Source organism: Falco punctatus (assembly GCF_963210335.1).
Source record: "Falco punctatus genome assembly, chromosome: 1".
Taxonomy (NCBI): domain Eukaryota; kingdom Metazoa; phylum Chordata; class Aves; order Falconiformes; family Falconidae; genus Falco; species Falco punctatus.
In genome coordinates this window covers 79,731,652-79,755,050 of record NC_137580.1, presented here as the reverse complement: position 1 = coordinate 79,755,050, position 23,399 = coordinate 79,731,652, and the positions used below count along the sequence as shown (strand labels likewise).

General features: G+C 43.1%; 1 protein-coding gene across 7 annotated transcripts in view; it reads right to left on the bottom strand.

The window, feature by feature from the left end:
- RAPGEF2 (Rap guanine nucleotide exchange factor 2) overlaps window positions 1–19,657 on the bottom strand; it is a 197,634-nt gene extending 177,977 nt beyond the window's left edge. For 5 of the 7 annotated variants that reach the window (XM_080377603.1, XM_080377601.1, XM_080377604.1 and 2 more), the window contains exon 1: window positions 19,184–19,656. In XM_080377603.1, coding sequence (XP_080233729.1) covers window positions 19,184–19,252 — 69 coding nt within the window. In that variant the 5' untranslated portion in view covers window positions 19,253–19,656. Of the gene's footprint in view, window positions 1–19,183 lie in introns of all 7 variants that reach the window. The other 2 variants (XM_080377606.1, XM_080377605.1) reach the window with 2 other exon arrangements.
- Between the last annotated feature and the right edge of the window lie 3,742 nt (window positions 19,658–23,399).

Below are 23,399 nucleotides of genomic sequence, written 5' to 3'. Positions count from 1 at the left end.
GGCTGGTACCACTGTAGAGGAGAGCATCATTGATATTCCTCTTCCTCCTGAGCATCCCAGTCCAGACACGAGAAATACCCACACCTACAGTACTATATGCAATTTACGTACGACATTACAGTCTCTCAGGTCAATGGATGAAGAAATTTGGCAATACAATTAATTTAAATCAAGGAGATGTTAAAATCTGATTCCAGTTAAAGCACATTTCTACCTGGAGTTGAATGAAAGCAACAAATAAGGGGGGCGGTGGAGGGGAACAAATTAGAAATAAGTTAAACACGTGGTCACACTGAAAAAGCCCTTCACACTCTTTTGCAATGAAAGATATCCACATACTTCCTTCTGTAAAACAAAATTTAAGTTACCTTAAAACTTATCTCAGTTGTATTTAAGCAAATAGTGGGCTGAGTCGCTATGAACTAAGCCCCTCACTTTCTCCTTATATAACCTTCCTCTGAAAGTTACTTTATTCTGCCACTACAGTAAGTGAAACAATATGTCTTGCTAAAGAACCACAGACCAAGAGCCAAGTGGCTGGAGGGGACAGTTAAAAGAGGGGGGGAAGGAGCTACCTGGAAACATGCACCACATACCCTGACCTCCTGTCCTCTTCTGCTTCATTCCTTTGTCCTGTATTACCCACCTGGGGCTTAGCCTTTAAAAAACCACCAAGCTCTTAGAAAGAATATTTCTGGTAAAGTGGTTAATAATCATCTACTACATGTTAAAATGTCGCACAAAGTAATACTTACCCTGTTGGCTGTTAGGCTGCTTCTGGTGAACATCACTGCACTTCATTATTTAACAGCTTCCTCAGCCTTCAGAAACTGCCTAGACTAGTGGGCTGCAGGTTATTAACATTGTAAAATGCCTGCAGCTAGTATTTCCAAGTTCTCCAAGACAGTAATTATTGCCCGTATTATCATTAAATATTAGCACCTGTTCATAAGATACAATCCAACATGCACTTTCAAGCTGGCCATTACATTTCTTTTGCATACTAACACTTCTCGCCCCGCCCTCCACCCCCACCCACCCCCCCGAGAAGCTACACTAGGTTTCTCTTAAAAGAAACAGGACAAAATATCGATACCAAATTATTTTTCTTGGGTTTGGATAATAGAAGATAGAGCATTAGGAAAAAAAGGGTCTATTAACATGGAAAAACACTAATTGTATACAAAATGCATTCTACAGAGTTCCAGGATGCTCTCTTCATTCTGAAGGGAAAACACCCCCACAGATGGTTATTTCAATAAAAGCCTTAGACAGCAGCACAGTGGTGCTCAGGTTGAAGCAGATCATCACCTAGGCAAGAGCAAAAACATCCACTTCCATTAGCAACACCCAAGTCCACAGGCACACCTGGACTCAACCAGCCCAACTATGATAAAAACACTCTCCCCTCCTCTAGTTAGGAAAGGTGGTCAAAGTTCTCTGAAACTGCAGCAGGCTCCCTAACAGAGGTCTGCTTAAGTCTTCCAGACTGCAAAGATAGTTTCCCTTCTAATTATTTTTGTCGCTATTGAGTTTGAGTGGTAAAAGCTTTTACCTCATCCTCACAACTTTGAGTATTTTTATAGGCTAACCACGGAGACACCCAAGACTCCACGTAAGGATGGGGTGTAACTGAACTAGCTACTGAAGACTGTGTGTTCCTTACACATTCACGTACCGCATCAAACTGCAGAGCATCAAAAACATCTTCTGTCATCCTTAAAGAACTGGGAGATACACAAAAAAAAAAAACATTTTCTCCTGGGAGTGTTAAAAGCAAGTGCACATGGGTGGCAAAAGCCAGGATTAGATAAAGCTATGGAGGTATTTTAAAAATCAACTTTTCAATGACTCCGTTAATTTAAATGGCTCTAAGGCCCCTCCGAGCAGCAGCCCACCACCAGTCCCACCAACAGAAAAGCCTGAAGATCTGTCCTGTGGAACAGGCGATGTCTTTCAGCTGTCCACAGAGTAGCAATTACAGAAGAGCAGTACAGTTGTAATGCAGAAACACCAAAAAAAAGGGTTTTTTTTCTCTACGTTGCTATCATTGGAAGTACTGTAGCTTCTTCCAGTGATGTTCAAAGGAGCTGGACACAAAAATATACACCAGAGAGTTTATTTATAAGAAGTCAAATTGGCTGGAGAAAAGAGCACTCAAGTCCTCTGCTTGCTATCCCAGCTCTAATGACAGTGGAGAACAAAAGAGTCTGGCGTTAAAATACTTGCTTACACACGTAGAAATACACCTTTTACTCTCACTAAGTTTACATTGACTATAAAAAGCATTTCTTAGTATCCAGATCCACAATTTTTCCCACCGCTACTTTGTTAAATGCCAAGCAAGCAGCAGCTAACAGAAAATGTATGAGAGAGCTTAGTTCTCAAAACTACTGAGAAATTCAGGGTTCCACAAAAAGTTATTAATCAGTACTTAATTCTGATGCCATCCATATTCTAAAGCTGGCATAGCATTTGAATAATTTACTTGCCAGCTGATTTTCCACATTACATCGTTAACAGACATGGGATGGGGAAAGACTGAGAAATCCTGCTACCCACAACCCCAAATACGAAACACCGATGTGGAAAGTACATCCTCATTCTTACACTCATTTCTGGTACTTTACAGTCCTCCTACGCAAAGTGGGGAAGTTTTGTTTCTTTTTTTAAAGAACATACTTTATTTGTTGAAACTGAGGATAATTATGAAATGTTACATCTATATTAATAACAACTGTAATTCACAGAAACTAGAGAAAACAACATAATGAGAACAAAATAACAAAAAACACCCCACAACTGAAGGTTTAGAGCATATTCCTGTTGTTTTAAACATTCCATGCTATCAATCAATACAAGTTCAGCATAGCTATGTTAGTTTCAGTTGCCATAACTCATTTATTCGTAATGCAAAATAAAACAAAACCAAAGAAACCACACACACCCCACAGGACAGCAAGGACATTTTCTTGATTTTATCCAAGTGTAAACAGATGTTTATATTTTAAAAAAAATCTATTCAAACAGAGTCAGAAACCATTTCTAATGTGTCCTTTCGGTATCATGTTGTCATTACTGGGAACTTTATTTTTTAACAAAAAACAAATGTAAACCACAGACTATTGATTAAATAGAAATTTCATAAGTAACAAGGCAACAAAAAAAATCCTAGGTTGTTGGGCTTTTTTTCCAGCATACTAAGATATGTCAGTGCAATTGCCATCTCATTCTTCAAATTTTGACACTATATGGGATTTATAAAGGGAGCATTTTTTGAGGTTGGGGAAGGAATTTGTCCATAAGCAGCAAGTACACTTTGGTGCTTAGGACAGACTGAATTCCCTTTTACTCCTAAAGCATTTTTCTTGCATTGTTCATTACCAAAGTGCATAATTTTGGAATTTTAGAAAGCTGAATCCTGGCAGCACAAACCAATCAAAAATAAAGATACACACACAGAACAGCCTGCAGCTGTGAAGAGAATGAGAAGAGCAGAGAGAATAAACAGCAGAATGAAAAGAGCAGCCAAGAAAAAAAAAAATAAAAGCCACAGTTGATACTAACTGGGAGAGTCTCAATTAAAGAAAGGAAAAAAGCCTTTGGCTCATGCAGGAAACAGAATCAGGAGATAGCAGTATAATATGCAAGCTGACACATGCCAATGATGACCCACTACGTGGGTGATGCTGTATTAAGTAGTCCAATTTTTTTTTTCATGTATCTGGCTTTTTATCATCAGGTCAATGTCACGCCCCTTCTTGGAAGCTTCTCACTCCATTTTCTGTATCTATCTCAGATCAAAGGTCAATCTTCTGGTTAGCAGGTGGTCTCACACATCACTTACTTACTCCTCCCCACCTTTTTTTTTTTTTTTTTTTTGGCCTTTTTTTGGGGGGTGGTGTTGGTTGGCCGGGGTTTTTTTATTGCAGGAAAAACCTTTACCAAATTCTTCACAAATCTCCTGAGAAGATTAACTAGAATGGTAAAATTATTCCCCAATTTCCTTTTAATATTCTCAAAATAAAGAATTCATAATTGAATTAAGTTGGAATTTATTCGAAAAGCTACTGTAAGTAAATGCAGGCTCCTAACTAAATTTTTCTAAATGACTCATGATTGCAGCATCTTCAAGTTTTGCAAGCGTACTCTGATCAAGCTATGCTTCCAGAGCAGCTGCAATGCAGGTATCCACAGGGCTCACGCTACCCTTAGAGAATTTGCTGAAATGCCTCAACATCAAGAAGCCACTGCCAAACACCGCTGTGTCGCCTGTGGACCACCACAATTGATAGCTTGTCACCGGAGACAGTCACAGCCCATCTACAGAACAAGCAGATCTTGCTTTTACAACTACTTACAGCCACTGCTTTGTCATTTCCTTCTGGAAAAAAAACTCCCACACATCCACCTTGAAAAGTAAATGTCCATTCCGACATTTCAGAGAGCATGCAGATACTAAACTAAGGAACAGAGTAGTGGATGCAAAAAGGATCATCTTCAGCACTCAACACATGGCCTCTCATCTTACTTTACAGCTACCAATTCCACTCATTAAGTTGAATACAAAATTACTCGTTTTGACATGCAACCCAATGCCAGTGATTTCAAGGCCAACTTTCAACAGACAGCAAAGCACCAGAAAAGAGGCTTACCACCCTGCCACACTCCCATCTGGAAGACAAGACACAGAGGTTAACAGATATTAAAGAGTTGCATTTTGGGTTTGGTTTTTTTTTTTTTTGTCTTAAATGCAGGTCCTATTATTTTACAGGGTTAGCAGTTAGGAATACAAGCAAAACATGAAAGCAGCACAATTATTATGGTGATTATTTGAAAGCAAATGAAAAGTTGTGGAAACACGCAAGTTACTCTCCCTCTGCAGGCTCTATGGAAGATGTTGGCCAAGAAAAAAAGGAGCAGGACCATCAGTTCACATGCCTTCTGAGCACTGGGACTCATATCCAAGTGACACTTGGGTTTTTATCCCATCTCTTCGTTAAATACAGATTTCAAAATTGTTATCCCAAGTATTAGCACGCCAAGGTGGTTAGAAGCAGAGTGAATATAGAAAAAGATTGTTTGAGACAGTTTCTTAACAAATGCCACACTACTTTTTGGAATGAATTTGAAACAGTCTGGTCAGTACTTCGAATTTCAAGGGCTAAAAAATACCTTTCAGACATACAGAGCTGGTTTCATAACCCTCTTTCAACTGGTACTGCACACTGAGGATGAGATTGTTACACAGTGACAATTAAACGCACAATTCGTTCTCTTGAAGCCTATTCAAGACAATGGAATGTGAAGTCTCTTAAAACTAAATGCAAAGTACTAGACACCAAGCAGGTCAATTACAATAAGTTATACAACAGCCAGATACATGAATCTGAAGTTAAACAAAACATTGGACTACTGCATACAGTCCTAATCCTAAACACAATTTAGTTTACTGCATATGGAAGCATGAAACAGTGTAAAACAAAGTCAAATGACAAAATAGTCATTATAGACTATGGAACATACTGTCAGACTGTTCCAAAAAAAGGAGCTACTGGTCATCAGCAGTTTCAGTAAGGACATAGGTTTAAACACATTTTAAAAAAGAGAACATCACAAGAAGACTGGGGTGCAGGGCCTTTCCATAGTTAAAGATTTTAATCACATCTTCAAATATAACTTCATTTTAAATTCCTTAAAGCAACAGCTATTCATCAAAAGCACTTTAAGGTACATGCTTGCTGTAAGTGGTCACACCACAAGCACCCAAGCTCAGCTGCTCTGCTGCGTACACAACAGTGCAAACTTTAATGACTAACCCGGCTGTTTGTGAGAAACCAATCCTGATTTGAGACCTTGCCCCAAACCCTGACTATGACAATACCAGTTACTTAGTCAAAAGCCTTCACTGCACTCCCACATTTCTGCTGCCCTCAGAACCGCCGCACTCTCTCAGAGGACTGGTTTCAGTAATTGTCTTTTGTTTGCAAGCTGGGGAGGACCTCTTCCATACACTAAAACTCACAAAAAACTTCATGCATTTCATGATCGTGTGCTTATTATTCTCATCACCTCCAAAGTGGGAGCGAGCCCTTACACTGAAGGTCAGCCGTGACCTTAAACGGTTGGTGGAAGCATAGGGAATGGATAAGCATCTCTCCCACGTATATACGTATGCCTGTCTCAAACACAGTCATTAAGGTCATCTGAAAATCCACATGGGAAATAAGTCCTACCAAATAGGATACAGCCTGTGTTCCTGCCTCCACATCCCAGTCCACACGTAGACTATTCAAAGCAGTAATAACTCAAACTGAAGTGGTTGCTGGCTTTTGCATTCTAATCAAACAGTCATATAACTGCCGTGGACACCAAAAGACGATTGAAAAAAGGTTCATTTCTGGAGGTGAAGCTGTATATGCCACAGTCAGAGCGTGGAATCTGCATAGCTGAGGAGCTGTGTTTCCTTGTGGAAAAATACTTTCTGTACAGCTCCTCTTGGGAAGGAGAGGGGAGAGAACATGCCAGAAAACCACAACAAGTAGCATTTTTGGAGGAAGGCACTTCCTGACCGTAGCTTTCAGATAAATCCCAAACTCAAGACATCTATAAATAGAAGAAACAGGAAAAGAAATAAGTAAGATATCATATGTCACTTGTATAAAGCAGAACTTTCCTTTTTCCTTGAAAGAAATTCTGATTCTGTTTCCCTAAGGCAACGCACAGTGTGTAAGAAGCCATGTCTTACCAGCCTAGATAGCTGGCCCTGCTATTTCGTCGTTATCTCCTGGCTCATTTTACAACTGATTTAGAAATATTCTTCACTGCTGTTCATAAATAACATTCGAACCCTTCGATACACTCAGCCAACTTACCACAAACTCTCAAAACCATTCTAGCATGTTAATTGAGTTTCACACATTATGGTATGGTTACAATACTCATTACTGGGTGTCTGATTTTTTTCTACCACTTTATGGGTACTGCAAAGCTGGCAAGTTCTAGCTGCATTATTTCCTACTGAAATTAAGATTACCCTGGATCTGCCAGGGTAGGTATTAATTAATCATGTGTAGTTTAAAAAAAAGTATCTTGGGAATGGCATTTCAGCAGCTATCTAACAGCAGAGGTGACAGGCCAATATTTGGCTGACAAACGGTGACGACCACACTCTAAAAATAAACAGCAACGTACCAGGCAGTAAACTTCACAAAACTATAGCAGAGATGGCTGCTTTCTTTTTTCTTTTTTTTTTTTTTTTTTAAACAAAAACTTCACACAGTAAACCAAGATGCCTTGTGAAGTTGCTCACAGCTAACAGAAGTAATACTTCACCTAAAAACTATTTATAAAGGCCGGGGTAACCATCAGAGCACCTGTTTCAAACAAACCTCCTTTGTTCAAAAGAAACCTAAGGTACCTCATACGCTGGAATGTGGGCCAATGTCAACAGCAAACCCGAGTGGATTTATGTAGGTTGTGTCACTATAAACCATGTTACTTTCGTCATGGCTAAGTGTACGTTTACTGTCAAGCCAAGATGAACTGTAAAAAAGTGCCATTATTTTCCCTTTTAAATTCACATAGAATATCATTCACATAAGAACGTTAGACCTTAAACAGCAATGTTAGTTTATGAACCCAGTAAAGTTAGGAGTATTACACATGCCAATTCCGACAAAGACATACTGAGGGCAGTTGTACTTTTTGTTTTAAAAGTGGACAATAACTTGTATAATGTACACTATATTGCAATTTGTAACTAGAGAGGAGTTTACTTCCCAGTCAGAAATTAACACATGTGAATGAAAGTATTAGCCAAAATCACCCTGCTGTTTCCTTCTAAGCGTTCTCCCACTCAGAAAAATACCTGGAGTGACGACTTTAAGGCACAAAATTCAAAAAAGCACTATCAATGGATGTTTAGAAAAGAAGAAACTTCCAAGACATCAAATTAGCAATGCAGAGGTTAAACCATAGCACAAGGCTAGATGCAAACAACGAGCAAGAGAAGGGAGAAATTAAAAAAGGATTAATAATTCACTTGGGCATTCAGAAACATACCATCTTCTCACATGGATGAAAAAGAAGTATCCTACCCCAAACCTCAAATTTGTTTGCTCCAGGCCCTTCGAACCTTTACAAAGCTAACAAAGCATTTCTACACCACCATGTCACATACACAATCATATTTTCCAGCAATACCCAATAGCCTAGAAAGTTTTTTCAACCACTAAAGCAATATTCCTCTAAAAGTCATCTTAAATAAAGTCTTACAAGCTTCTTAAACAGGATATAGCAGTAGCTGAGACCAGCTATCCATTAACAGTCAGTCTGGTAAAATAAGAGCTAATAGCACTAAAATAGATGGCTACTTAAAATAGGGCAGAGACGGAACATACTCCTCTCCTCCACCTTGGCAATTATCTATAACAACAACCATCATCCTTCCCTTGGCATTGTTACCTCAAATCTTTTTTAATAGCTGAGCTGGAACTGTTGCCATCTGATAGTTGTTCAGTGGCCTACGACCAAGCAGTTGGCATTTTCGAACTAAATCATCATGAATTAAAACAAGGCATCGGCGCCAATTAGCAGCTTTCAGCGGTAACAGAGAAGCCATGACAAGGATGGAAACTCAATTACCCTCATTCCAGCAAGTGCCTGTTCCTGGTCAGCGTGTAGCTGGCAGAGCCACTTGTGTTTCCATACCCACAGTGCCTGTGAAATACTTCAGGCTCAGGTCAGCCCACTGTGACGCTCACGCAGGGGCTTGGGCTTTGTGCTTCATGGAACAAATGTGCTGCAGACCCTCAACGGATTTAATGCGCCGTCTAGAAACGAGTACTGCAGATCGACAGAGAAGACTAAATGCAACTCAGACCGAGACCCTCCTCACTACCTTTCCATAATTCAGAGTGAAAACTGTCTCGCTGAGAGCGTTTACCATCTGCTCGCTACCTCCTTACCAGGGAACAGATTCAAACTACTTAGCGACTGCATCAATAAAGAAGGATTGAGAGACACCACCTCACCCGCACTCATCATTAACCAACAACAAAATCTTACTTCTTGTTTCATATTCAGACAGAGCATCCTCCATAAACTATACCCCCATTTACTGTTTTTCTTAAGATACATTTGCTACTTGCTCCTTTGAAACTACAACCAAAAAGGAACCTACACAATCAAACTGGTTCTCCATGTTCACGTGGATATTGAGATTGGCATGTATTCTCAGTCTTGTGATGAATGAATATTTCATTCACAAGCTAAATTAATATTTTACAAATTAACTGTACTAATGCAATTTCAATCAATGGGCCACTTACTGCCTTCGCCAGAGAAGCTTCGAGTCACGAACCACCCTCCACAGCAAATCACAAAACAAAAAAAAAAAAAAATCACAAAACAAAAAAAAAACCACAAGGTGTCACCATCAACTATGTCACTTGAGCTTTCAGCATCCTCTCATGACTTTAGCCACTGGGATAGAGAGCCCAACCACACAACACATCTTTGCCATGCATTCTGCACCAACAGCACCCAGCACCTGCTTTTTTCTTTGTTTCTGAATCTCTTTGGAGACTGCGGTGCCTCCAGACTCGAGGAACGGTTCCACAGGCAGAGGTGCCCAGCAGGACCGTCAGCCCCCTTCCCCTCACTGTTTAATAACAATTTCTAATCAGCTATCACAGAACCCAGCAATACTTTAACAACATAGCCTTCTCTGCTGCGGGGCCTGCTCTTCCTCAGTGATACAACCTAATATGTTTTAACTACATTTTAATTGTGCAGTTGCTAACTTAGAAAGGTCAAAGCTATTTCAACACTAAGTACCATCACACATAAACGACGTAAAACGCCATGACTTCAAAATACTCATGTGGCTATTTAAACAAAAGCGTGTCTTTTTTATTACTAGAGCTATGCCACTTCTAAGAACTGGTTGTGCTGCAGCGCACAGGGCAACGTGAGCGATGGGACACGGTGTGTGCCCCAGCAGCGCCTGCTGCCCATCGCAGACCAGGAAGGGCACTTCAGACACCCACAGCAACACCAGCAACGCACACAAAGTCATCTGTAACACCCCACAGCCAAATCTCCCTCAGTTCAAAACGTATCTGAATATTTTCTACTGCATCCATGTTGTGTCCCCACATGCCTTTTGACAAAGTGGAAATCCATGCAGTCATTCAAATGAATGCTGGCTATTCACACAACTGCAACACACTACCGGTTTCAGCAAAATTACCTATTTTGGGAAATGTTCTGTGAGGGAACGGCTTCCTGACAAGATTAAGCAATTATCTTGAAGTCAAAACAAAAACATTATAGAATACATTTTTTAGGAATGGCCCAATAGGTTTCAGATACCAAATGGAAAGAGTGTACATGTGTCACTTGCATATCAATAAAATTTTCACTTCACATCTTAGTTCACCCCCAGGAAGAGTGCCCACCGGCATCCATTTTTCAGCTACCATACAACAAAGCAACACAAATATAGGCAAGATTCAGTATCAGCAATACAAAAAAAAAAAAAAGCGTATCAGGCCTTAGCATCTCTTATCCACCCAATTCAGTGCATGCAAAGGTAGCATTACTACCCACGTTTCTTACTACTGCTATATTTTAATGGGGAAAAACCTTAGAGATGGAGACTTATTACTAAACTTTTCTTTGACCTTAATCCTCAGAACAAACAAAATTGTAAGACATCTCTCTCAAGAAGCATCTTGCACATACGCCTTACAAGTTAAAAAACATTTCTCAGTTTCAGAAATGCATCAAGAATAAATAATCTCATATTCCATCCAGTTTGGGTTTTGGTGTGGGTATTTTTCTTTGTTGGGTTTTGTTTTTTTTTTTCTTCTTTACACTTAGTGTTTGAAAATGGAGCACCATCTAATCTCTGGGGGAGGTTCAACTGTTTCAGAGGTTCCTATTCACAACCACATAAGCATTTATTCTCAATCCTGTAGCACAAGTCTTCACACCTTCAACTGCACCAAACACTGACATTTGCAGCCATGATGTAAACCAGACTGAGTCACTTGGATCTGAGAAAGAAAAAACGATCAACACACCACCCTCTCAAAATTAAGTCACTTTTCTTTTGTTCAGCTAACAAGATTGTATCACTTATCCTGTTTATATTGTAGCCTCGCAAACAGTTGGATCCACACAAATGAGGTAGCAGAGAACATCAGCATGGGAAACAAAGCTCTTAAACATGCGTTGCTGCTAGAAAAATATGATGTACCACGAAAAATTTAGCCTCTGGTTTCAGCAAGCTAAGTGTCAAGCTGAAGCTTCTTCCAACTGCATTGGTGGTACAGCTTTGTTTTCCCACCAACTGCTTACAAACCACATTTGTGTCACATCCTACCTCACCCCTCTAAATTTGGGGTTATTTTTTTGCTTAGCAGGACAAGAAGTCTGAATGACTAATTTCAAATTGAAAAGACAATACCAATATTTTTTCCCCAACTACAGTAAAATAAAGATGGGGGACAGGAGTACCCTTAAAAATACAGAACCGCAAATAGAAACTAAAGGGGGGGGGGGGGGGGGGGGGAAACAAACAACCCACCCTCAAAAATTTTAAAGCATCATCCCATGGGGAACAGGATCCATCCTCCCTTTGGAAACCAGAGATGAGTAGAAATGAATGTTTTGACTTTATTAATCAAGTTTATTTTAACTTTAAGACAGGGAAACAAGCAAGCAAACAGAAACAAACAGCCTGCAAAGACAATAAACAACAGGCATGCCTGACAAATGTGTCTTCCATGAAACTTAATTCCCCTTTCTCAGGTAATTTACACTGATACCAGGTGCATTTCTATTGTGTTGCTTGTGTTTACCAGAATACAGACAAATAAAAAGAAAAATTGGGAGATGTTGCTATCCATATAAAACTAAGAAAATTCCTTCAGTTTTTATCAGTGCTGGAAAGTAATCTCATGCTCCCCCCACCACCACCCTCAAGAACATTTAAATATTTTAACCTTATCTTACTCTTTCAGCATTTTGATTAGGTGATGATTTACATGCTGCTCATTATTGCTGGCCAGAATTCTTTAGAGCGGCTCAAAATGAAATATTAAATCACTTTTACTCAGGTCAGACAAGACAGAGATACACAAAGAAATACATCTACAGATATACGGGCATAACAGAGACACCCAGAAAGAACAAAAAGCTAATTTTAACTCCAAAACAAAGCTGTAAGAAAAGCACTGCAGTAGGGCTCCTCCCTCTCCCTTTTCAAGAAAAGCGGTCAACTTCACCAACTTCAGAAAAAGGGAAGCGGAGCACCACTTCCATTTTGAGACTTATTCAAATACATCCCTCCATGCAAAATATATCCAGCAAATTAAATCTGCAACACTGGCTGCAGCAAACAAGGCGCGCAGGCTCAGCTGCCCTTCACAAAGCATCTTTGTAGAGCTATCTTTCTGCCAGCGCTCCTTTTGAATTCCCAAACAATACCTCGCAAAAATTAGATCTCCCACTGTGGGAAAGTTCCCAAAACACCAGCCAAAATATATTTTCTCATGAGGGTACAAAAAACCCTCAATGAGGAAGTCAAAGTTCTTACAATGACTGTTCAGTATACATACGGTTATTCTTGAAACACGCTAACAGCGCAAGTAGCAGCATTCCGATTTAGGGGAAAAGGTTATCACAACCCGAGGAGTATTTCACCAGAACGAATCGGTAGCTACTACTCTGTAATTCACAGAAGCATGTAGACTTTTAAGCAGTAACTGTTTTCACAAAACTGTAGTTAACCTCTATCGTAACAAACGTAAAATAAATGAAGCACCTTCAGAGATTACATTTAAACCTTCTTTTTTTCCAGGTACAAAGTGTTTTCTATTAATAACATCACAACCCACAGAACCCTGTATCCTCCTACTAAAGAAAAAAATGATTTTGGGAAAGGGCTTGTGTTGTCATTTACTTTTGCTGACGTACACTTTTACGCCCAAGACAAGAACAAACCGCGAGCCTTCTTTGTCTCCAAAGTTCAACAGATTATTTTGCTTCCTACTGGCTCTGGCAGAAGGGCAAGCCTGGCCACGGCCACCAGTGCTGCCCTGCCACAGCCCTCCGCTACCGTGGCGCCGCTGGCTCCCCTGCCTCATAGGGGGGAGCGAGGAGCGGTGGGAGGGTGCTGCTGTCCCTTGGGCTCTTACACCTGAACAGCATGTCAAAAGGCAAGTAGACAAAAAAAAAAAAAAAAGCTTGGGTTGAGTAGAAGATCCCTGGGCTTCAGGCCCAGCACTACTCACCTCAGTAACTGTCCTCGGCAAGACTGGCACGGAAAGGCAAGGCAGCGTTGTCATGCTCCCAGCTTGTAAGTGCAGGAGAGCATGGCCACAAGGCTGTCAAAAACACGCTCGCAGCTCACAGGAACACCCCCAGCCTGAACCCAGCGCAAATGCTCCTGCAGCCCCAGCAGGGCAGAAATCAAAAGCAAACTCCACCAAACAGATAACTCATCAAGTAGGAAATACACAGACGCTTCCCAAACCACCCAGTTTCCACCTGGCTCAGAAATGTACAGCTGAGCGAGGTGCAACCTTCTGCTGCAATGAGAAAGCAGACAAGTGCTTAGGACAAAGATTCAAAGTGGCTATTTCTGCTCTATAGGTGAAGGCTTCCTGATCGCACCAAGGTCTCCGCAAGCGTTGGTCAAACTCCTGTTGCTACAGGATACAAAAACCTACAAATGCAGCAAGTACTAGCCCTGTGACAGTGGCAACTATGGCAAAAAACCCTAAAAAGTCAATGTTCTTGGCATTCTCAAAGCTCTTGGCCACAAAGATACAAACTGCTACGGGAAAATGCACCCTCCGTCAGGAACACTGGGAAATAAACATATTTTCTTTCAAAACAAATGGGATACTGAGCAGCCTGTTGCAGTACATGCCCTTAGTTTTGGGAAGGACGTGAAACTGATGGTGGAAGTTCATAATCAGACGTTCCAGGGCTGTTTCGACAGACTGAGATTAGAGAGGTCGCAAGAAAATCTGAGCTACACAAAGGTTTTCGGTTTTAGTTATCAGCCACAAAAAGACTCGTTCATACAGTTAATTTGGCTGGGCATGAAATTATGCTGCATAGTAATACCAGCTCAAGAGAAAACATTGACAGAGGGGGAAAAAAAGCCTATTTACTTCAAAAATACATTCTCTAATATTATTTCTGTACTAAACAAATACATCGCTTGCTTCGTAAGGTAAAGGAGTCACTTTTTCCAAATAGCTGCTTTCGTTTTTTATGCTCCCAGTTCGATGCTGAAACACAGCAAGAAAAACCTCCATGGCCAAAGGTATATATATACATACATGTCTATTATAACTACTCCTGTTTCATATGTACCCACCTCCCCCAGTTAAAGCCCAAGAGACACCACTTCACTTACAGTTCATCAGACACGTTCTGGGGACGTTAACCATTTTGAGTAAGTTTTCAAAACCCTGCAGCATCTGGAGGGCTTTTTTTGCTTGGAATAACTACCCTTACATCTGACTTCATGACAGCAACTCTACTTCAAGCCAGCTGCCATACGAGAGAAAAGTTCCTGGACCAAGAACGTGCAACAGCCTTTCTTCATTAAGCTGCATTACTAACCATGCTCACAATGATAACACAAAACGTAATGGGGCTCGTGTCCCCACTTCAGAATTAGTTACTGCAGAGAGCAGAAAGCCTGAACGCTACCATGGGAAGTGTAATTAGGAATCCCATTTTGTTGGCCAAACGGGCTCCCCCCCAAAAAAAAAACAGAATGTCAAAACCTGCAAACTAAAGGTACTCCTCAATAAGCACATTACAAAGTACCGAGATGCACGATGGAAAGACCGTTATAACAATGTGATACAGCCAAACACCAGGCATCAGCTGCCACAGCCCTTCACTTTTCAGGGTGACTGAGAACCAGGAGGGGAATTTAGCAACAGAACCAGTTGTCGGCATTGTACTGCAGTTTGCAGCACGGTAACAGGAGTACCCTCCTCTTCAAATACTAGCACCAAAAAGATGGTAACATGGCAGCATGCTAACAGTGAAGAAAATCTGAACCCAAGCTCCAAAATATTTCTGTTTTCCAAACGAAAGAAATCCCAAATAAGCTCTTTTGAGAAAGATAATTTTAGTCTTCTGGTGTATTTGATATACAGACACACAATAAGCCTGAATTTAAAGACTAAGTGTAATTCTTAATGCTAGACTCACACATAAAACGCTTATTTTCTCTGATCCCATGAAACTAGACAGCTTTGTATTTATTTGCTAGGAGATTACTATAACAAGAAGGAAATGTTCTTTTCTGGCTTATCTGAAGACTGCACACAATCATGCTATCAGTGGTTACAAGTACAAAAATAACACAACTGGGGAACAAGCTGAAAGTTTATTTGGAACAAGCATAGGTAGATCCTATAATTAAACCATTGTTCCTCTCAAGTGCTGGAGAAGGGAGTATCTGCTCAATGACAGCATCCTGTTCAGATGTCTTCTGACATCAAATGACGCACTAGTATCAGACTAAGAGCTACTGCACAGTTCTGCCCGCTCCCCTTGAGCCGTGGTCCAACGCTGCTCCCCCTCTGCTGTTCGTGACTACTGTACTGACTTGCCTTGACACACCATGCCAGCAGTTTCCAGAAGAAAACCTTAGGCACCTAACATATGTAAGGCATACATTAAAAAAAAATTTCTTCCTGCAGACGTCACTACGTGGCATGAAAACAGTGAACTAGTATGCAGAGTTTCTGAGGTAACTAGTAATTCACATACCATGCCATGCAAATGAGTTGTTGGGATAAAGGGAGAGATTAGGGCTGGGTTTCTCTTGTTTGAAAACAAAAGCAGCCTTATTTTTTCAGATGAAGCTACACCAGTACAGAACTGAAAGCTTTCTAAGGTGGCCTATGACACCAATAAGAATTTGTTTTGAGAAGACTTAAAGGTAGAACAGTTCATATAAGACGACACTTGGAGGAAAAAAAAAAAAAAAGCAGATTGCTATTACTCACAGCTTAAGGGCATAAAACCATTTGTAATTTATGAACATTTAGAAGTTAGATTCCCCAAAGTAGTTAAATTAACTTCCTAGTTCACGTCTTCAAAGAGAAAATGAATAGTTTAATAAAGCAATTAAAGAGGAGAGCTCTGTTACACAACAGGCATGTTAAAAGTATAGGCCATGTACATTTTTTTTCTCTTTTTTTTGAGCTTCTTCAGTCAATGGAGTGTTGAGTCATAATTGACAAAATTCAGAAAAACTCTGTAAGCGAGGATACATGGAAGAGATAAGAAGCTAAGAATTTTCCAAAGCAATTGCAGAATATATTGTTTACTTCAAAAAAAAAAGAAATCAGTCCAGTCCAAAATTACCGAGACACTGTTGTGCTACAGATGTTCAGGCAAAGTTAAGTTTGCCTTCTCCGACAACGCGTATCAGATCCAGCAGTTCCCAGAGCTGTGCGTACCAACACAAGCTGGCCAGCCTACCGTCACGGCTCTCCTCCAAGCCTGCAGTAAGGTAATTTTGCCAAATTTGTACCACGACAATCCAGGGTGAACAGCAATGTCAAAGGCACGTTTACCTCGTCGTGACCTAGGAGAAGCTGAGCCCCAGTGGGTTTGTTAACACAAGAAAGCAGCGTATATGCTGCTAACACACTTCTCGTGTTATTTCCTGCACTGACATGAATATGATAAATGTATTTTCTCTTCCCAACCCTCTCTCAACTTTAAAGATACCTCATGGCTTCTCAAAACCCAAAATTAAGTAACTACCCTTTACAAGACAGCATAGCAAGGAAAGGAAAATACAGGTAAAGAGACATGAAAAGTTACTTTAAGGAAGGAAGAAAAAACAAGGTCTTTGTGTCTTTCTACATAAACTTTTTTTTATTTATTGTACTTAATAATTGAAAGATGATTTGCATAAGCATATGTCTTTCAAATTCCCATGCTGCTGTAAAACAAAACGGGATTTCCAGGACACAGAACCAGCTCCTTAAGGCACACAATTCAACGTGAGCCGTTCACAGAACTGCCAGGCGAGTTTGCTGCTGCAAGCCCTGCTCCCCCCAGCAGCAACAGGAGGGCACGCCTGGTCACCACCCCCCCCCCAAGTATTTCCAGTGCTAGCAACACATGACGTTTCCCACAAATTTGGTCTTATTTGTGGATTATTTTGGCCAGTGTCAGCTTCATGGATTCAAGGGTGGGTTTCTTTTCCTGTGGCGATTGCCACAGCAGTCTTCCAGTCTGCTGATTCGGGAAGTTTTACAGCATTAACGCAGCCCTGGTGTTCCTGATTTAGCTCTCTGCTCTGTGCCCTTCACACCAGCTTTATCCCTGCATTCAGGCCGATTTCTTCACTGCGTCATTCCTTACTTTCTGTCGTCTTTTTTTTTTTTTTTTGGTGTCGTTTATATTTTTCCCCCCTTGTTATCCCTTCCAGAGAGGGGGGCCAACTGGCATGGGCAGGAAAAAGTTTAACAGTTTGCAGGGCACAGATCACATCACGGGGGAAGCATCATCCCCCAGGCCCAGCCTAGTGGCCCCACTACTTGACCAACTGGTTTCTGAGCATCTGCCAGTGTCGCTCCTCCCAAACACCTGACCATCCTTCGATACCCATCTCCCGAGGCCAGGACACCGCCGGCAGGCTGCCCTGCCTGGGATTTACACCTCTACCAAGGCGAGGGACCTTGCCACAAGTTTGCAGAGGGTGTCCTGCCCGGGCGGGAGCACTCAGCCTCCTTCAGCTTTCACAACCTACTGAAAGGCTGGGTCCAGTGCTGAAGGCAAACAGACATTTGGGAAAGGTCAAACAAGGACAGAGAAACAACTTTAGCACCATGAAAACGTGTTCCAGCAGTGGCAGCTTTTTTTTAGAAAAGAAGGAGAAAAAAAAAAAAAAAGGAAGATCTGCAAAAAAAAGACACACTAAATACAATGCCTGTGCAGTCAGTGTATTTTTCCATGGGAGTTTTTATTTTCTCACATGTATTCCATGAGTACGAGGATAAAAATAACATTACCACAATGACGTATCCCTAGGAGGAGGAATGACTTATGGGTGCCGACCGAAAGTCAAGGTTTCCTTGTTGCCCCCAGTTTGAAACGCCACCAGCCAAGCAGCCACGGCCAAGACCCTCACAATGCCACCCCTTCCCCAAACCCTCCAGCGGGGCCCGGCTCGGGGCGCAGGGCGAGCCTTTGGAAAATGGGACAGATGGCCTTACAACTCCAAGCGAAGTAACTCCTCGTATCATTAGCTACTGAACCGCAGCCTGGTGCGGGGATCAGCGCAAAGCTCATTAGCCTTCAGACAGTTGGCAGCGGCGGGCGCTGCAGCAGCCCCCGGGAGCGGCAGGGTCTCACGCGGTGTAGTTGGTTTTCGGGTCATGTTAAGTCAAAACGTGTCTGTGCGCGCCCCGGTCCCCAGTTTCACCCTCCCCAGCCCCCCAAGGGCAACGACCCCTACAAGCGGCTCGCACACCCGCGCCCCTCCCGCAAGGGGGGCTCCCGCGGGTCGCTGCCCGGCGTCACCCTGCCCGGGAGCGGGGCTGGCCGGGGACCGCACAGAGCCCTGCCCGGTGCCGCCGTGCCCGGCTTCACCCTGCCCGGGAGCGGGGCTGGCCGGGGACCGCCGCCGGGCTCGGCCCCGCGGTACGGAACGGCGCGGCCAGCTCCGGCCGGAGCTGCGAAAGTGGGGATGGAACCGAGACCCGGGGCCACCGCGTACTGCGGCACCGCAGCCAAACACGCACACTAAAAAGCCAAAAAGCAAAACAAAACAAACAAAAACAACAATAAAAAACAATACAAAAGGAAACAAACAAAAAAAAGAAACAAAAAAAACCACCACAAAACGACACTCAAATGAATTTTCCTTTTTACCGGAAGCAACCTTCCAAATAAACTCAGCCAGAGGATGTCCCCCCACCCCAAAAAATTAAAAAAAAAAAAAATACAAAAAATAGGGAGCAGGAGGAAAGTTGCTGGCGTCAACGCGCCCCTGCCCGCCCCGAGCCCGGTGCTGGGGGCAAACCCGCGCCGGGGCCGCTGGGCTCCCGGTTCCCCCCGAGGGGCCCGGGGAGGTGCCCCCCACCCCCACCCCCGCCCCGGGTGCGGGTCCGCCTACCTGGGGGCTCCTCTCCGCCGGGTTCTTCATCACCGCCTGGCGGAAGCTGTTATCCACGTAGGACGCCATGGCGCCCCTGCTGCCTCCCGCCGCCCGGCCGGGCTCCGCCGCCGCCCGGGCAGGGGATGGGGGAGGGCCGGCCGCGGCCTGGCGCTGCGGGCTGCGCGGCCGGAGCGCTGGGCGAGGAGCTGGGAGGCGGCGCGGAGGCACCGCGGGCTCAGCAGCGCCGCCGCCCGGACCAAAAAGCGGCGGCGGCGGCCGAGCCCCGCCGGTAACGGCGGCGACAAGGGCTCGGCGCTCCCTCTCGAACCGGCTCTACGCCTCCCGCCGGCCCGCTCCGCCGCATCCCCCCGGGCACCACCGTGGTCGGCGCCGCCTCTCGCCTCCTCCTCCTCCTCCTCCTCCTCCCATCCGGGCTGATGGGGGGCTCCGCGCCCGCCCCGGCGACGGGGAAGTTGCTGGCTCGGGGAGGCGGAGCGGCGGGGAGGCGGGACGGGGGAGGGACGCGGGGGGGGGGGGGGGGGCGGGTCGCTGGGGGCCGCGGCCGGCGGGGGACCCCGCCGGCCGCGGCCCCCAGCGACCCGCCCCCCCCTTCCCCCCCGAGACCCCGCCAGCGCTGCCTCAGCATCCCCCCGCCCCCCGAGAATCCGGTTTTTAACCCTAAAAGCGAATCCTGCCCGTGTGCATCATCCTCGCCGCTCCGCGGATGCATCCTCTGGATACCGGCGATGAGCGAGCTGGACATTAAAAATAAATAATAAATAAATAAATGAATAAAATCAAGGCTCGATCTGGGAACTCCCTGCTTGGGCGAGGCCACCTGTTGTCACTCTTCTTCAAAAGTAATCTCTGCATGCCGGCTGTCCCCTCTTGTCATCGCGATCTGGGATGATGGCGAGGAAGGGATGGGTGTGAAATCTTTAATTTCACGTTTTTGGGGTGGGGTGGGTCATCTTTGATTTCACGGTTTTTTAAGTGGGTAATCTTTAATTTCACATTTTGGGGGGGGAGGGGGGTTATCGAGCGGCTGCTGCTTCTCACGTGAACTTAAGGTTTTAAAGGATAAAGGTCTCGCAACATGGCTGATTTTCTTTGTTTTGCCACCACACAGAGCACGTCTCGACAGCGGCTTGACAAACACTAGTCGTGGAAATATTATTGATGTGCTGTTTAAGGGTAGCGTAATACTATTAGTGTATTTGCTTTTACAAGCGACGAGCATCCTTTGCTGATACGGATCACACAACATAAATAACATCCACGTTAAGGAATCTGCTCCATTTCCACTCGCTGGGGGTGTTACACCTTTTAATCACAACGGTTAGTTATATTTTAGTCTCTGCAATTTTTTATTTGTAACAAGTCAAAGGGATAACCATTTTTCCCCCTTACAAAACTCCTGGTCTCAGGAGAAAAAATCATAACACTTTTACACGCACTTGGCTCTCGAAGAGCCTGTGGCTTCAGGCAGTCACCTACCAAACCTACCGAATTTCTAGATATGGCTCATTAACAAAGATAACTCCTTGGGACAATCCCACTCATCTGTGTCAGCAAAATATTTTTGCAGCGAATACCAACAATTCTGGGCAGACTATGGGAAAAGACTAGGGAGGGCTCCACATCCTGACCACATTGTGCTTATTAGTAGTCCTCACGGGGGATTATTTATTTGCTTTAACGAACAGATTGAAAATGTAATGTCTGTTGCCCTAAAAAAACAACACTTTGTAATATGCCTTGCATTCATCATCCAGAAAGTATCCTTTCTTCAAATTAATCAAGCCTGGCATTCTAGGGGAGCGCCAGCTTTTCTGAAGCTCAGCCTCCCAACTCAATTGCTTGCTACAATTCCCTTTTTTTGTGGGATACAGGGATAGGGCAAGTCCCGCAGGAATGCAAGGAATGCTCTCCTGGGCTCCTCAATCACTTCAGGGCACCCATCACCTCCTGCTACAGAGGAGCTTGCCTGACATCTTCATATCTCTACATCAAAACGGAGCTACCCACTCTATTTTAATACGCAATTATCTTTCATTTCAGACCTATTAGCTATAACAGTATCAAGCAAAGTGTTTCACTGATTAATTTTTTGTTGTGTTATCTGGTGACACAATACCTGTGACTCACAGCGATATTTAACTTCAGCTGATGGGGTTCCAGGGACTCTAATTGTGCTCTGACCGGTGTAACAAATGGTGTAACAAATCTCAGTCGTTACAAACAGATGTCAAAGGCCTAACTCACGCTACGGGGATTGTTAGAAACGGGCATGAATTAACAAAAGCTAGAGAACTATGAGCAAATACGCTCAACAATCTCTTGATAATATTTAAGACTGTGTTGCATTAACACCTTTTCAGTGTCTGTAAGCAACATATTTGTATAATGCAGATGCTTCTGATTGTTTATATCATGGTGGGTACAAGTCTGTCCTTTATGCTGTTTTTTTCTAGCTGAAATGAGAGTACTTCTCACATCTGAATAGGGAGGGGGAAAAAAACAGAAAAAAATAATTAAGATACAGATTAAGGACAATAATTATTAGAGAACACATATTATTGTCACTAGAAACCCCTATTTTTCATGCAAATATTAAGAAAAAAATACAGCATCAAATGTTTCAGCAACTTTCACATTCTCTTAGTCTCACCATCTTTCTTGTTTTCTAACCTCAACAGCATATCGGTGTGTTTTAGAATACACACATGAACCAAGACCTGCCATTCGTTTTGCATTTCCTTTCTGGTTATTCCTCAGTTTGCATTGTGCAGCTTGATTCATAATCACTTGGTGGGAATGGGGGGTGTTGTGTTTGCACCGATCGTGTTGTTACATTACATAGGTTTCCTAACCCATACATACACTAGGAAACCAAGAGTTAACTATATACATTAAATGCAGTACATACAGTATTGATGTTTCAGCAATATGAAAAGGCTGCAACTCAAAATATGACAGCTAAGCATAATATGCTTTCGGAGAGCTACAGCTAAACACTATGCTAAAATCCTTTAGGAAAGTATTTTGCCTTAGAAATACAGAGCTTCTACCTTGCTGAATCTCTCCATTTCTTTTAAGGGATAAATTGAAATGGTCAGGACAAATAGTAAAATGCCAAGGGAAGAAATCCAGCATTCCTGTAAGCTGTGTTTATTTGCTAACCCTCATTTTTAAAGATACTCACGCTTTGAAAGGCTTGCACTTGAGTTAGCTGCATGGCTTTTTATTCATGACACCAGCTATCTCCCACCCCCAGTTAAACTCAGGAGAGGCTGTTCTGCCCTGGCAGGGAACCACAACATCACCTCTTTGGGGACGTGAGTAAATCACATCCAGTTGGTATGGATAGAAACCCATGGATGTCCTTTTATCCCCTTTCTTTGGATAAATACCCATTTTTGTCTATCTTCTGGAGATGTCAAGGCAGCTGAAGCAGATTCAAGTCGCTGAGCTTCAGCCCCCAGAACTGGCCGGCTCCTTCCCAGCTCTGCCTGGGCACCTCCTCCTCCTCCGCAGCCACACAAAGCTGCTCACAGCCATTTGGGGAGGTGGGTGGCAAAGGGGAACGGAGGGATCAGCCTGCTGACCCACCCTAGAGCTGACCTTGAGAACGACAGCCATCCCCACCAGGCTGGGCAGAAGCCAATTTTATTGGATTTTAAGTCCAAGATGAATGATTCCAAGTACAAGTAAGGCCACCACTGAGGGGAGACTCTCCTCTGAACAAGATCAGCCCCTGTGCTCTGTCTTTTGAGATGGCAGCGTTTCCAAGAATGCTCTCTCTCCTTTGGGGGTTTTTACACGGATGGGATCATTACTATTTGCAATTCCAGTTGTTATCATCTTTTACAGCATGATGAAGGGCATGTGGGTTTGTTTGTTTCTTTGGGGATTTTGTTTGTTAGGTTTTTACACAACATCCTATAGTTAGGTGGCTATTTGTTAACCAGCGATCACTGACGTACAGGCACAGTGAGGCACAGTATATAACCACCACTCGGTGCCCCTGCACTGGAGGGTAGGATAGAAAGGTGTCAGCAACTTCAGACAGACTGTGCTAAAATAATCCTTGAATGTTTACTGTAGATTTACAGTCCTATTGTACGTGTAAGGCAGTACAAAATTCAAAAGGTTATAAAAGAGAAACTGACCTGTGCCATAAAGCAAAATTTGTCTTTTTTTTTTTTTTTCTTAAAGGAAAAAGAGAAGAATT